General features: G+C 34.9%; 2 protein-coding genes across 2 annotated transcripts; both read right to left on the reverse strand.

The window, feature by feature from the left end:
* Positions 1-3,711: 3,711 nt before the first annotated feature.
* On the reverse strand, positions 3,712-4,398 carry LOC139842960 (uncharacterized). The gene is made up of 2 exons (XM_071833057.1): positions 4,096-4,398; positions 3,712-3,975 (listed from the first exon to the last, which is right to left on the reverse strand). The coding sequence occupies exons 1-2, from the start codon at positions 4,396-4,398 to the stop codon at positions 3,712-3,714; spliced, it is 567 nt and encodes a 188-aa protein (XP_071689158.1).
* A 1,181-nt stretch (positions 4,399-5,579) lies between these two features.
* Positions 5,580-6,044, reverse strand: LOC139842973 (uncharacterized). Its single transcript, XM_071833071.1, has one exon. The coding sequence runs from the start codon at positions 6,042-6,044 to the stop codon at positions 5,580-5,582; it is 465 nt and encodes a 154-aa protein (XP_071689172.1).
* Positions 6,045-17,126: the final 11,082 nt, after the last annotated feature.

A 17,126-nucleotide genomic window follows, 5' to 3' on the forward strand; every position in this document is an offset into this window, starting at 1 on the left:
TTTATAAATTAACAAACTCTTAAAAATATATATTTTTTCTTTTTTATATTTTTAATAACTAAAACGTATTTTTACAAAAGTAAACTAAGAATCTTATATATATATATATATATATATATATATATATATATATATATATATATATATATATATATATATATATATATATATAGCGTTTCGCTTCCGGCGTTTAAGCAGTCCCCGGCAGCGGCGCCAAAAATACTTGATGTTAAAGCGAAGGGGTACAAAATAGTAGTATTTTTGCTAGGAAATACTATTAAATACGATACAATTTTACACAAGTTATTTATTTATAGAGTGAATATACCTAAACCTTGCTACAACACTTATAGGCAGTGTACCTAATCGTACAGTAGTGTAGTTTTTAGTAAGTTCGGTTCGTTCCACATGGAGATAGCCAAGTTTAACGCTATATTTTTAAAACTATATTTGTACAAATATAAATATAAATATAAATATAAGTAATATTATTATTATAAAAAGGGGGTTTTTACCATTTAATGACCGGTTTGTCGATTTTAAAACTTTAGTCGCAGTTAAAACCTAATGTAAAATATTAAAAATATAAAAGACTTAATTTAAAGCGTAAAGTAAATGACAATAATGAAATTGCGATAAATAAAAGTGCGATAAATAAAATGACGATAAATAAAATAGTGATAATTAAAAGTGCAATAATTAAAATGACAATAAATTAAAGTGCGATAACTAAAAGTGTAATTAAATATGAAATAAAGGAATTATGCTTATTTAAACTTCCGTAATCATGATGTTTGACGTGTTGATTTTAGTTTATTACCATGGGTTAATTGTCCTTTGTCCTGGATTATTCAATATGTCCATCTAGTTTTTATCCATAACAGTCCATCAGTCATAAATATAAAGTGCGAGTGTCCTCGTCAAATTATCCTTATATCCGAAGTCAAATATTCCAACTAATTGGGGACTTAAACTATAATTATGCCAATTTTCCTTTATATAATTCACCCCAGTTTTAATAAGTCCATTGACTATTAATCCATTCCCGTGTCCGGTTAAATGAACGATTATTAGTACTTATAAATATCCCGCCCATCGTGTCCGATCGAGTGTATATGGTTATTTATAGGTACGTTCAATTGTAAATCTTTATATTAAATTAACAAACTATCATTTAATTAAACAAATATAAAGCTCATTAATAGCCCATAGTCTAATTTCCACAAGTGTCGTTCTTTTGTCCAAACCCCAATTATGGTACAAAGCCCAATTACCCAATTTTAATATTTTAGCCCAACATCATTATTACTTCGGCTTAAATAAGCATAATAATAACTTAGCTACGAGACATTAATTTAAGAAAGTTGAACATAACTTACAATGATTAATAATAGCGTAGCGTTACACGGACAGAATTTCGACTTACACCCTTACAACATTCACTAACATACCCTTATTATTATTAAATTAAATTAAAATTAAAATTAAAATTATAATATATATATATATATATATATATATATATATATATATATATATATATATATATATATATATATATATTTATATAATACGTGAGAGTGAGAAGAGAAAAAGATGTGTTTTTGTTCGACCAAAACTGCGAAATTTATAGGACCTGACCTTCAATTTGGGGCCATGCGATCGCATGGATTTTCTTCTTCCAGTCCATGCGATCGCATGGCCAGCTAGGATAGCTCACATGTTGTTGTTTTCTTCTTGCCGACGGTTTTATTAAATATATATAATATATAAATAATTTTAAGAATTATTTATATATTATATTATATTTATGTGCATAGTTGACTTGTAATTTTCACTCCGTTGCGTCGCGCGTTGAAAGTTGACTTTGGTCCCGGTTCCGGATTTTCGAACGTCCTTGCGTATAATTTAATATCTTGTATTTTGCGTTTCGCGTCTTGTACTCTTGTAATTTTGAGATGTTTCTCATCAATAATTTGAACCACTTTGATTGTACTTTGTACTTTTTAGCTTTTTGGTCGTTTGCATCTTCAAATCGTCGAATCTGTCTTTTGTCTTCACCTTTTATTATTTAAACGAATATCACTTGTAAATAGAACAATTGCAACTAAAAGCTTGTTTTTCTTGAGGGATAATGCTATGAAATATATGTTTGTTTTTAGCATTATCAGGCACATGAAATCTTAACTGAAAATGACTTAATGCTTTAATATAATCGAAAAACGAGTTTACAGTAGTGCAGTACACGGTCAACCTACAAAGGCGCGTTTTTTTTAGTAATTACATGCAAGTCTAGACAAAGTAGGTGATTGATCAAGTCTCCTATTTTCTATATTACATGTAGCATTTTTTAAGTACGGTAGCATGCCAGGTCCGCTTGATTGGATTTCCCTTAAGCTCTGCCAGTTTGTAAGTTCCAGTGTCACTAATCCCCACGACCCTGTAGGGTCCTTCCCAATTTGGCCCTAACTTTCCAGTGTTTTGGGCCCTGCTTGCTTGGTTATCGCGCCACACAAGGTCTCCCACCTTGTACATTCTTGCCCTTACGCGCTTGTCATAATACTTTGCAATGCGCTGCTTGTTGGCGGCTTCTCTGATGGCCGCCATTTTTCTGCCTTCTTTTGCGTAGTTCAGGTTAGTGCACAATCTTTCGTCGTTCTCGCCTTCACTATATGACAAAATTCTTTCTGTTGGAACTGTTATCTCCGCTGGGATTACTGCCTCTGAACCATACACTAGACTGAATGGTGTCTCTCCTGTGCTATTCTTGTGCGTCGTTCTGTGCGCCCATAGGACTTTGGGTAACTCATCTACCCATCCGCTGCGCTTCATTCCTAATCTCGCCTTGATGGCGTGCACAATGTCTCTATTGGTGACCTCACATTGACCATTGGCCTGAGGGTGCGCAACAGAGGTGAAGCGTTGCTTGATATTCAGATCTTGACACCAGCTACGGAAGGGATTACCTTCAAATTGTGTGCCATTATCGCTAACAATCTCATTAGGTACGCCGAACCTGCACACAATGCTCTCCCAGAAGAAATCTCTAACTTGCTTACTGGTAATAGTGTGCAATGGCTTTGCTTCCACCCACTTGGTGAAGAAGTCGATAGCTATCACCAGGTATTCAGCGTTTCCGGCGCCCTTCGGGAAAGCTCCCACTATGTCGATGGCCCATTTGTAAAATAGCCACGGTGATACGATTGGTATCATGGGATGTTGAGGCACTCTGCTGACGGGCGCATGTAACTGACACTCCTGGCAAACTCTGACCCTTTCAGCTGTGTCTGCGTACATTCTAGGCCAATAATACCCTAGTCGCTTAATCCTCTCGGTGACTGTCCTCCACCTGGAATGTAACCCGCAGGATCCCTTGTGAACCTTATCAATGATCATGGCAGCCTCTTTAGGTCCCACGCAGCGCAGGGATTCACCTAAATAGGACTTTCGATATAAAATTTCCCCTCGCAACTCGTAGTTTGGTGCCTTCACCCTGATCTTCATTGCTTCCTTCTCTCCCTCGGGTAAAGATCCAGTTCGCAGGAATTCTATGATGTCTGTCATCCAGGTCGCTTTTTCTTCTTCTTCAACAGATGCGATCATTGTTTCGGGCTCTGTGGACTTCGTGAAGATTTGCTCTACTAATATTTTCTTTTCTAGGTGATTGAAGGTAAGGGCTGCCAGTTTACTGAGTACATCTGCCTGCTTGTTCTAGCTCCTGGGAATTTGGCTGATTCTGAAGTCGACAAACGTGTCGTCTAGTGAATGAACCAGGTCCAGGTACGATTGCATGGACTTGTCATTGGCGTCAAACGTGCCATTTATCTGATTGGCTACTAGCTGTGAGTCCACGTAAGCTTGCAACTTCTTTATTCCTAGCTCTCGAGCTATGTGCATTCCTGCTAACAGCGCCTCATATTCTGCCTGGTTGTTCGTCACCTTAAAGTTGAATCGTAACACGTATGTATGCTCTTCCTGATGCGGACCTGTGAGGATTAATCCTGCGCCAGCGCCCTCAGAGCTAGCCGCGCCGTTGGTATAGAGCTCCCACAGTTCGAGCGGGGGCGCGGGAAGCTACTCTGGGTTGTCTATTACTGGCATATCAGCGGTCGTTTCGGCTAAATAGTCGGCCATCACTTGCCCCTTGATAGCGCTTCTAGCGCAGTATGAGATTTCATGTTCACCTAGCTCTATGGCCCATTTGGTCAGCCTACCTGATATCTCGAGCTTGTAGAGTAATTGCCGAATAGGTTGATCAGTGAGCACCGTTATCGGATGTGCTTGGAAGTATCTGCGCAGGCGTCGAGCAGTAACGACGAGTGCGTACACAAGTTTTTCTATGGGGTGATAATTCAGTTCGCTTCCTGATAGCGCTTTGCTGACGAAGTAAATTGGCATTTAGTCTTCCCCTCGTTCGGCAACTAAAACGGAGCTAACAGCCTCCTTAGATACCGCAAGATAAAGTATCAGGGTTTCGCCCGTAATCGGCGCTGTTAACGTCGGGAGATCTTTGAGGAGTGCCTTCATCTCCTGGAACGCCTTTTCTGCTTCATCAGTCCACTTAAAATCTAACTTCTTAGCGCAGTCCTTCAAGGTGTGAAAGAACGGGAGTGATCTTTCGGCAGCCTTGGACAAGAATCGCGTCAATGCGGCTAACTTGCCGTTGCGGCTCTGAACTTGCTTTTTTGTTTTAGGGGAAGGCATTTTTCAATCGCTTCAATCTTTTTTGGGTTAGCCATGATTCCACGCGGAGTCACAATGTGTCCCAAAAAATTCCATTCCTCTTCTCCAAAGCTGCACTTGGCCGGCTTGAGTTTCATGTTGATGCTTCAGAGCATGTTAAACATTTCAAGTATATCAGCCAACAATTGTTCCTCGGTATTGCTCTTAATGACGAGGTCGTCAACATACGCCTCAAGGTTGCGCCCTATCTGCTTAGCGAATGTTGTATCGATAGTGCGTTGATATGTAGCGCCCTCATTCTTCAGTCCAAAGGGCATCTTAGTGTAACAGTAAATCCCTTGGTCTGTGTAGAACGCGGTTTTCTCTTCATCCTCTTCCGCCATTTGTATTTGGTGATATCCTTTGTAGGCGTCCAGGAAGCACTTGAACCTAAAACCAGCAAGCGACTCTACTTTCCAGTCAATTTCTGGCAAAGGATAGTTATCTTTGGGGCAAGCTTTGTTGATGTCTTTGAAATCAATACAAAGCCGCCACGTTCCATATGACTTGGCTACTAGCACCGGGTTGGCTACCCATGTCTGGTAGTTTACTTTGCGCAATATGTTGGCTTTAACCAGCTTATCTACTTCTCTGCGCAGCCGCTCACTTCTTTCTGGGGCTATTGGCCGCTTCTTTTGCTTGATCGGGGTCAAATTGATGCTGGCGCGCAGGTGATGCAGCGCTATCTCTCGCGGTACTCCAGTTATGTCAGCATCGCGCCAACAAAACACGTCAGAGTTAGCGATGAGGATATTCCTCATCTTTTCCTTAGTCTCCTGTGTGAGGCTTCCCCCTATTTTTACCTTCTGTTCCGGATACTCGGGATTAACTATAACCCACCATTCATTTGCGCCCCTTTATTCGGGAGTAGCGCTACCCTTATAGTTAACAGACGCACACAAAGCATCCAGTGGCGTTGACTCGAGTGTGGCGACTCCTTGTTCTGTCAGGAATCGGACCATCCCATGAATTGTGGATGGTATAGCGCCAAATTTCTGAATGGAAGTCCTCTCTAGTATAGCGTTATACCTAGAGTGCGAGCGCACAATGCAGAACTCTATGCTCTCGGTGCGCTTCTTTGATTTATCTCTGCTGTCTCTCAGCTCCAGCTTCAAATCCAAGATTCCGATAGGCCACGCTGACTCTTCAAAAAATCCGGACAAGGCCGTAGTCGGAGGTTTAATGGTTCGCCTCACTGTTGTGGGTAGCTGCCGGAAGCAATGCTCGTACATGATATCAACACTATTGCCTTTGTCTATGTGAAGGCGCTTGACTCCGTGTCTGACTCTAGAAGATATCCCTGCACTACAATTGGTGCGCATGAAGTGTTGAACGCCTGTATGGCGGGAAAAGATATCTCCATCCTCGTCGAGCCTCCGGCAGCGCTAGCTTTGCGCTTCGTTCCTTACTGCAGTAGGCAGTTGGCCATTGAATGCACTTATTTTTTCGCGACAGGTGCCTGTATAGAAAAAATAAATGAGAAGTGGACATATAGAAAAAAGATCAAATCAAAACCTTTTAACTTATATGTCCCACGGATGGCGCCAAATGATCAAGCATAGAATAATCAGGTCAGGTTCGGTCCATGCTTGACATCAATAAGGGGGGATTTAAGGGTCAATTGAGTTTAACTCTCCGGTCCAGAGTACCGTGAATAACCCCTTGCGAGATGATGATCACGACAGGGGTGGTTAAGCATAGACCCACCATCGGCGGGTAGTCCGGTCCCAGATGGCTCGCGCTATGTGGTAGGATTTATGTTCGAGGAACGTTACCTGTATATCAAGGATGTCTAGTGAAATGCTATGAGTCCGGTAGCGCGGGTAAGAGTGGCGCTGTATAAACAGCGCGACTGATCCGTACGAATATACTAGAAATAGTATGCGTGTAATTTCCTGAAAAGAACCAGTCCGGTCCCTTGTGATTCGAGTCCGTTATTTATAGCTACAGTGCTTTCCACTCATTAGAGCCACGTGTTCCACGTTACTTTTTGCCTGTATTGCCTGGTAACTTCGTGGAGGGGACAAGGGAACAGTACTATTTCCTTTTTTGTTACCTGTCGACCTTTTGTACAGAGGCCGTGACAAGTACAGGACACGTCATCTTCTTCTAGCGCGCCATCATCCAGTTGGTGCCCTTAGCGTACATTTACTTGCGCCAATAGTGCAATAGCGCGGAGGACATGCGCATGGTACAAGTGTGATGCGCAACACGAGCCAATCGGGTATGCGTATCATTAGAAATGAATATTGATGATAAACTAATGAACTCACCAACCTTTTGGTTGACACTTGAAACATGTTTATTCTCAGGTATTAAAGAAATCTTCTGTTGTGCATTAGCTCATTTTAAAGATATTACTTGGGGTCATTCATGGCATATTTCAAAAGACGTTGCATTCAAGTCGTTGAGTTCAATAAAGATTATAATTAAAGTAAATGATAGTTTAGGTCATTTAAAGTTTGGATATTATGAAATGGTATGCATGCCTGTTAACTTTCGATGTAGTGAAAGTTTGTCTTTTAAAAACGAATGCAATGTTTGTAAAATGTATCATTTAGAGGTCAAATGCCTCGCAAAGTAATCATATGTTATTGTATTCGTCCTTATGGATTAGGACGGGTCGTCACATGTGGTATCAGAGCGGTGGTCTTAGCGAACCAGGTCTTGCATTAGTGTGTCTAACTGATAGTTGTTAGGATGCATTAGTGAGTCTGGACTTCGACCGTGCCTGCAAGTCAAAAAGTTTTGCTTATCAATTTTTGTCGGAAATTACCTGCTTATCATCTTAAGTCTAGACACATCTTACTTAATTAATTGCATGAATGGTGTATAGACAGTTTTCATATCTTAGCGTATCTGCTAATTCATATCTTAGCGTATCTGTTACTGTATAACTTTGCCTGGCATATTCCGTAAATCCCTCAGTAATCTACGAAATTTTTTGTTCTATATACATAGATATTCTATGTAATTAGAATACCATCCAATAACCAGAAATCATTTCATATCGAAAAAAAATCCTTTGTTCAATCGTACGAAATGGAATTCGCCACTAGTTCAAGTTCCTCAGATTCCTATATGGAGTTTCACTCGAGCTCCGAAAGCAGTGTGACCGGAATGGATCAACCAATTAGCCATCATCTATTCTGGATGAATTGGGGATGGGTTCGTAGTCTACTTAATCATTAGAGACAAGAAGAAGGCGATCCCTTTCATCCACCACATTTTTCTCTTGGCGAAGAACCTGAAGCACTTACCGGCGAACCTGTTCGAGACACCATTTTCTCTCTCATTTCCAGAGTATCTTGTCATGACTATATACTATCTCGAATTTTAGATCTTATTCATCCTCTCGTCCGAACCGACAATCACCCCGGTGTAATAGAAGAAGTCAACGAGCTTCGCGCTCGGGTAACGGCTTTGGAGAATATGGTGCAAAGGTTACAAGCACCAGCAGCAGCACCGGTGAAATGTCCCGTTCATATTGATTATAAACGTTCCATATTAATTGATTTCGTTGCGAGGTTTTGACCTCTATATGAGACGTTTTTCAAAGACTGCATTCATTTTTAAAACAACCATAACCTTTATTTTATCAATAAAGGTTTTAAAAACATTACGTAGATTATCAAATAATGATAATCTAAAATATACTGTTTACACACGACCATTACATAATGGTTTACAATAGAAATATATTACATCGACATATGTTTCTTGAATGCAGTTTTTACACAATATCATACAAACATGGACTCCAAATCTTGTCCTTATTTTAGTATGCAACAGCAGAAGCTCTTAGTATTCACCTGAGAATAAACATGCTTTAAACGTCAACAAAAATGTTGGTGAGTTATAGGTTTAATCTATATATATCAAATCGTAACAATAGACCACGAGATTTCATATTTCAATACACATCCCATACATAGAGAAAAAAATCATTCATATGGTGAACACCTGGTAACCGACATTAACAAGATGCATATTTAAGAATATCCCCATCATTTCGGGACACCCTTCGGATATGATATAAATTTCGAAGTACTAAAGCATCCGGTACTTTGGATGGGGTTTGTTAGGACCAATAGATCTATCTTTAGGATTCGCGTCAATTAGGGTGTCTGTTCCCTAATTCTTAGATTACCAGACTTAATAAAAAGGGGCATATTCGATTTCGATAATTCAACCATAGAATGTAGTTTCACGTACTTGTGTCTATTTTGTAAATCATTTATAAAACCTGCATGTATTCTCATCCCAAAAATATTAGATTTTAAAAGTGGGACTATAACTCACTTTTACAGATATTTCCTTCCTCGGAAATAAGACTTGGCCACGGATCGATTCACGAACCTATACAAATATGTACATATATATCAAAGTATGATCAAAATATAATTACAACCATTTTTATTATGTTTTAAAGATTTGAGTGTATTAAGTCAGATGTCCTCGTTAATAACCTACAACTAATTGTCCACAGTTAGATGTACAGAAATAAATTGATATATATTATCTTGAATCAATCCATGACCCAGTGTATACACGTCTCAGGCTAGATCACAACTCAAAGTATATATATTTTTGGAATCAACCTCAACCCTGTATAGCTAACTCCAACATTACTGCATATAGAGTGTTTATGGTTGTTCCAAATAATATATATACATGGGTCGATATGATATGTCAAAACATTTGCATACGTGTCTATGGTATCCCAATATTACATAATATATTAGAATACATGTATAATACAATATAAGTTAGCTAGGATATGATTTGTATAGATTTGTTAAACATTTCCCGTAGCTAAAAAGATCAAAAATATCCAATCTTGTTTTACCCATAACTTATTCATTTTAAATCCGTTTTGAGTGAATAAAATTGCTATGGTTTCATATTGAACTCTAGTTTAAGAATCCAAACAGAAATGTATAGGTTTATAGTTGGAAATTTAAGTTACATGTCAATTACTAAAGAGGTAGTCATTTCCGTCAAAAGAACGACATCTTGATGTCCATTTTGAAAAACATACTTTCACTTTGAGTTTAACCAAGATTTTTGGATATAGTTTCATGTTCATTTGAAAAATCATTTTCCCAAAAGAACAACTTTTAAATCAAAGTTTGTCATAGTTTTTAATTATCCAAACCAAAACAGCCCCCGGTTTCACTACGACGGCGTATATCCGATTTTATGGTGTTCATCATGTTTCCAGGTTTTAAATCATTAAGTTAGCATATCATATTGATATAGAACATGTGTTTAGTTGATTTTAAATGTCAAGTTAGAAGGATTAACTTTTGTTTGCGAACAAGTTTAAATTAACTAAACTATGTTCTAGTGATTACAAGTTTAAACCTTCGAATAAGATAGCTTTATATGTATGAATCGAATGATGTTATGAACATCATTACTACCTCAAGTTTTCTGGATAAAACTACTGGAAATGAGAAAAATGGATCTAGCTTCAAAGGATCCTTGGATGGCTTGAAAGTTCTTGAAGCAGAATCATGACACGAAAACAGTTCAAATAAGATTTTCACTCGAAATAAGATTGTTATAGTTGTAGAAATTGAATCAAAGTTTGAATATGAATATTACCTTGAATTAGAAAGATAACATACTGTAAGTAACAAAGGTTCTTTGATCTTAGATGATTACTTGGAATGGATTAGAAAGCTTGGAAGTAGACTTGCAAACTTGGAAGTATTCTTGATTTTTATGAAACTATACTTATGGAATTTATGAAGAACACTTAGAACTTGAAGATGGAACTTGAGAGATATCAATTAGATAAAGAAAATTGAAGAATGAAAGTGTTTGTAGGTGTTTTTGGTCGTTGGTATATGGATTAGATATAAAGGATATGTAATTGTGTTTTCATGTAAATAAGTCATGAATGATTACTAATATTTTTGTAATTTTATGAGATATTTCAGGCTAGTTGCCAAATGATGGTTCCCACATGTGTTAGGTGACTCACATGGGCTTCTAAGAGTTGATCATTGGAGTGTATATACCAATAGTACATACATCTAAAAGCTGTGTATTGTACGAGTATGAATACGGGTGCATACGAGTAGAATTGTTGATGAAACTGAACGAGGATGTAATTGTAAGTATTTTTGTTAAGTAGAAGTACTTTGATATGTGTCTTGAAGTCTTTCAAAAGTGTAAGAATACATATCAAAACACAACATGTATATACATTCTAATGGAGTCGTTAAGTGAGTCATTACATGTAAGTGTTGTTTTGAAACCTTTAAGTTAACGATCTCAATTAATGTTGTTAACCCAATGTTTATTATATCAAATGAGATGTTAAATTATTATGTTATCATGATATTATGATGTATGAATATCTCTTAATATGATATATACATTAAAATATCGTTACAACGATAATCGTTACATATAAGTCTCGTTTCGTAATTCTTGAGTTAGTAATCTTGTTTTTACATATGTAGTTCATTGTTAACTCACTTAATGATATATTTAAATATCATTTTATCATGTTAAATATAGTGTATCAATATCTTAATATGATACATATGTATTTAGTAGACGTTATCATAACGATAATCGTTATATATATCATTTCGAGTTTCTTAACTTAGTAATCTCATTTCTTATGTATATCACACATTGTTAATATACTTAGTGAGATACTTACTCATCATAATCTCATGTCAACCATATATATATATATATATATATATATATATATATATATATATATATATATATATATATATATATATATATATATATATATATATATATATATATATATATATGTCTATATATACCACAACATGTAGTTTTTACAAATTTGTAACGTTCGTGAATCGCCGGTCAACTTGGGTGATCAATTGTCTATATGAAACTTATTTCATTTAATCAAGTCTTAACAAGTTTGATTGCTTAACACGTTGGAAACATTTAGTCATGTAAATATCAATCTCAATTAATATATATAAACATGAAAAAGTTCGGGTCACTACAACCGACAACAACAGTACCATCATCAGCAACACCAACAGTACCATTACCACCATCAACCACAACATCCGCATCCCACACCTCAACATCACAATCTGTACCTCGAACATCAACGTCATAAGCACCGTAGATAACAAGGAGTACCAACAACAATAACCGATGAAGTATTGATTCATTGGAGAAACTTTCCGCAATAATTATGTAATCTCCAAAGTTTTAGAGATTATATGTTCTAGCCTTAACCATAAATCAGATGAGCGAAACAAAATGATAGAAGGAAGAGCGGAAACCTTGACAAGAATGGTGCGTAATTTACAAACTATACTTGTTTTTACCAGCAGCATCAACAGTACCGTCAGCATCACCAGCACCGACAGTGCCATCAACATCGTCAGCATCAGCAGCACCTACAACAACACAAGCTCCACCAGTTACATAACCACAAACGATATCAACACCACAATCATCTATGGATATATTGAAATAATGAGTTATGAAGTATTAACTCATTATTTCCAAAGAATTTATATATTATATAAATTTTGGAAACATAATATATCTTTTCGTACTAAGATATTATGTATGAATTGAAAACGGGGTAGATACTACTCAGTTAATTCATGCTATAATGTACAAAATATTACTTGTGAAACTTTTAACGGGTAGGTAATACCCGAGAGATATATAAATTCACAATTAATATGCTATATTCTTAGATTTTGATTCAGCAAATCATCCACTATACTCCCTATTTTCACAACAATATAAATTCTTTTATAGAAATCAAAACAACCATACTCATTCAAATCCAATTAGATATTCTGATTTTGAAATCTCGGAATTCAATTCGAGATATAACCGATATTATCACTCTTAGATTCCTACATCTTTCAAAGCTATACTTTAACTTCGAAACTGTGCTAGAACATCATTTCATAGAACCCAAAAAAATATTGGTATCATTCAAAATCTTAGAACATCATATGTATATTAACGATTACAATCTGTGTTCAAACCCTTCGAAATTCCTGAAGACACTTCAAATAATGAACAATCGAGATGATGATTCAACCACAGGTTACCCACAGTCTTGCACCTGGAAAACTCTCGAAACCAAAGTCATAGTTTAACACGTATGTGTGTCAGATCCTTTGGCATTTATTAGCAAAAATAACTTTTCAATTCCTTTTCAAAGTAGCAAATTCTGTCACAGCTCCGGCAAATCAAACTTCAATTGTTCATCCGAATAAGCCTTATTATAACAATTACCTCTTCATCATTTTTACCGGGGAACCTTTTATATCTCGCCACAGTAGCAGTAAACTTACCAACAACTTCATGGATCTTTAAGCCTCTCCGAAAAATCACGATACTTATTCATTGAAACCCTATCATGTATTCATTTGCGTCTTGTAATGGTAGTTACCATACCAAAAAGCTTGCATCATTATTTCGCAGCAATTTTACTCCAACAATTATATATATACATATAATGTCTATCTCCAAGACTTACATACTTCGAATGTGAAGTTTCTAAAAAACACCCCAATCTACGAATTAGTTCCCCAAATTTTTAGAAAAGTTGAATGAAGTAGCAGAAACTGTAGACAACTGTAATAGTTAAAAGTTTGATGATAAAGAATAGTGTGTTGGCAAAGCTCAGAAAAGAGAATGTTTGGAACTGGAAAACGGATTGAGCAAACCATGAAGGAGGTTGTGGACAAATCACAACGACTAAATCTGCCTTCAAAGAATCCAAATGATTCAGTGTCTGCTAAAATTACTATCGAATACCTTGCTCCTGACTCTAAACCTTTACGGACATATCTTCATCATCATCCATTGATGTTAGAAATTCTAAGATATCATCATATCTTTCATTATAAATATCTTCGATGTTCCTGAAGATATCTTCATAACTATTGTCATCCGAAATCATTTACCTCTTCACTCTATCTGTGTTACATCATAAAAGAAACTATTTTAGTTTCTAAATTCTAAAACCTTCGAGTTTAAAATATGAATTTTTTTGAAGTAGTGTTGGGAACTGAAGCATGAGTTAGTATAATATAATGACACTTGATCAATATGATTATATTACAGTAATTCATGCTGAGTTTCTAATGAAACATGATGATTCACGGACTATACCGTCATCATGTGCCATGTTACACGACTCTTGTATTCTACTTAACCTCTAAATATATCAAGAAAATATTTTTCTTGATGATTCGGTCTTTTCTGAGGTATTCTGGTAATTTGACAAATCAAGATCGTGTCATTACAATTTCCTTCTTAGAACATTAACCATGTTCATTCCGAAATTCATATCTATGAATTCTGGACCATTACATGCGGTGCTTAATGACAAGAAGAGAAAACAAAAGAATGAAGCTCTGGAATAGAAATTGGAGTATAAATCGCAGCAAATAGGAAAAAACAATAACTGTGGATGTCAATGATAATAGAAAGACAGAAGCAGAGACATCGAAATATAAGGGAAGATACAAAACCTAACAACAAAAATTACAAACCGTATATATCGATACATATAGCAATATAAAGACACGGGAGAACTAGAAACACTATAAAACCAAGAGTATAGTAGAAGTAAATAGATTCTTCCGGCGGCAATTGAAAAAGAAGAATGACAAATATGAAAGTTAGGAGTATATCAAGAAGCAGAACTGGATGGAGCATATTGAAGAATGCTTTAAAGTATGAGTTGAGGGAGAAAGAATAGAAGGTGTGAGTTGTAGAAATAAGGAAGCGAAGGGGGTGGATTTATAGTGAGATATCCGACAAAGCAATCAAGACAGATCATCGCATTTAATCAAAATGGATCCTAATTTCCTTAATTACCGAAGAACCAAATCTTATTACGAAGATTTTCTTCTAAATTCCTTGAATTCCGGAAACCAACTGTGACTACATCACCGGTTAAGTCAAACCTGCATTTATTCATTTCACTCTTTTGTGATAACTTCACCCGTACTCTTCACAAAATCGAATTGTTTTATCTATATTACTCAATGATGATAAAACTCTAATTTTCAGCTCATGTGCATCATGAAAACATACTTATTGTCAGCCATGACCATCCTAATCAAATTTTGGGATGAAATTTCTTTAATGGGGTAGGTACTGTGACAACCCGGAAATTTCTGACCAAATTTAAACTTAATCTTTATATGTTTTCGACTTGATAAGCAAAGTCTGTAATATTGAGTCTCAAAAGTTTTGGAATTATATTCATATATTCATTTACCCTTCGACTGTTCTCGACGATTTACGAACAATTATGTGTAAATAGATATGTATTTATATATGTGTGTGTATATTAATTATGAAATATTAATAAAACATTAAACGGTTTAGTTGATATGAAAATAAGTTATGAAATCAATTATATGACTTGAGAACGTTAATAAAGTATTTGATGAATAATACTTTACATAAACGTATTAGTTTGAATATATGTTTATCGATGGAATTAGAAGACAACATCAAATGATTGAATTATCAGAAACATTGTGATATGATTACGGGTCTCTGTTGGGAGATCCACTTTGATTTAGGAAACCTTTCCTTTTTAACGATATTCGGAATAATTGATAAAGTGATTTACAAGAAGGAACTAGACAAGGGTTAGTGGAGTTTCCTGTTCGATTTCCTATATAGGTGTTAACTAGTTAACTTTCATATTATTTAGGGTGAAAGAGAAATATTGGGAATATAGATAACTTAGAAAATGGATATCGACAAGTAAAGAAAAATGACGTTTTTCATTAAAGTAATTTCATACGTTTATCTAACCTTCGGACTATATCTTACGCTTCACTAACAAATGGTAATTTAAAAACTTGAAAACCTGTTATGAGTTATATACGATTTTACTTTTCTAAAACATTTTATGATATAACGATTCCCATTAGTTTAACCTTTAAACAAAATGATTCCTAAATATATCTAACTTTGAAAAACAAATTATAATATTTACTTGATTTAGTTTCAAACGTACTAAAACGTTTTCAATTTAAAAAGAACTTTATTATTAAAATGTTTTATAAGATAATCTATTTATGAATTTTGATGGATTTAATTACAGCTTATTACAAGTGTATATATATAGTGTTTCAAAAACGTAAACGTGATACGACATAATATTCTTCTATTATTTACAAGATTATAAATGAACTTTAAAATATAATTACTTTTGAAAAACTAAAATATAACATTATTAAAGTATTTCAATTTTATATAATATGTACAAATTTATATAGAATATATATATATATATATATATATATATATATATATATATATATATATATATATATATATATATATATTACAAAGTGATTAATTATAATATTAATAAGATACAAAACCTTTTGGATTTAAATTAATATTATCACATGTATATATAACGAGACATCGATTCATAGAAGCAAATGACCATAATACTCAAAGATATAGGTTACATTTCTTATAATATAAATTATTGGGATATAAGTCTAATTATCGTTAAGAGTACGTGTCGCGAAACATAAAGTTCTAGTTTTCTCAGCGTACGAGTTAACGTTCGAGAAACCGGAACAGATTGGAACAAATTTTACAAACTAACTATGCATGTAAATATTATATAATATATAAATAATTATATAAATTATATATATTATATATATAAATCATTAAAAACTGTCGGCAGGTAAATGTTAAAATGATGGGGTGCTGGACAGCTAGCCCATGCGATCACATAGCAAACACCCTATAAAGCCATGCGATCGCATGGCATTCAGGGTCAGAAAACTTGTATAAAGCTCGTTCATTTCCTGGTCGAATTCATTCATCAATCTTTTCTCAAACTCTCTCAAACTCTTTTCTCTATATATATGTATATTAATATTATTATTATTATTATTATTATTATTATTATTATTAAGATTAATATTATTATTATTATTATTATTAATCATATTATTATTATTAGTATTATTATTATTATTATGTATATACATAAAATACTACGACGAAGTTATGGTCGAGTTATTTCAAACGGGTTTTGTGAGCGGGAAAGAGCTAAGGGAATTATGGGTTATAGCTATGGAGGTTATAGGTATGATTCGGGGGTATAGCTCGTGAGGTCAAACTAGTGTTTATCATCTCCGTCACATCTACGTACTTTCCTGCAATATTGAATCTCAATATTGATACGTGAGCATTCATATCTTATCTCTTATATATTAATAGTGTATCCCTGACTAGTGCTCGAGTATTTAGGATTATGCATGCTTGTATGTTTATTTTCATCGCTATATAGTATATGGTAAATCATGAATTTAATACATATATTACTGATACAAGGTATATGATATGCATGTCGTTGGAAA

This window comes from Rutidosis leptorrhynchoides, chromosome 1 (genome assembly GCF_046630445.1).
Source record: "Rutidosis leptorrhynchoides isolate AG116_Rl617_1_P2 chromosome 1, CSIRO_AGI_Rlap_v1, whole genome shotgun sequence".
NCBI lineage: Eukaryota > Viridiplantae > Streptophyta > Magnoliopsida > Asterales > Asteraceae > Rutidosis > Rutidosis leptorrhynchoides.

Bases quoted from the DNA above. Each gene is read 5' to 3' on its own strand.
- LOC139842973 (XM_071833071.1), bottom strand. From the start codon at position 6,044: ATGCGCACCAATTGTAGTGCAGGGATATCTTCTAGAGTCAGACACGGA.
- LOC139842960 (XM_071833057.1), bottom strand. From the start codon at position 4,398: ATGCCAATTTACTTCGTCAGCAAAGCGCTATCAGGAAGCGAACTGAAT. The intron at 3,976-4,095 runs GTAATAGACAAC...GGTCCGCATCAG, and splicing joins AAACGACCGCTGATATGCCA to GAAGAGCATACATACGTGTT.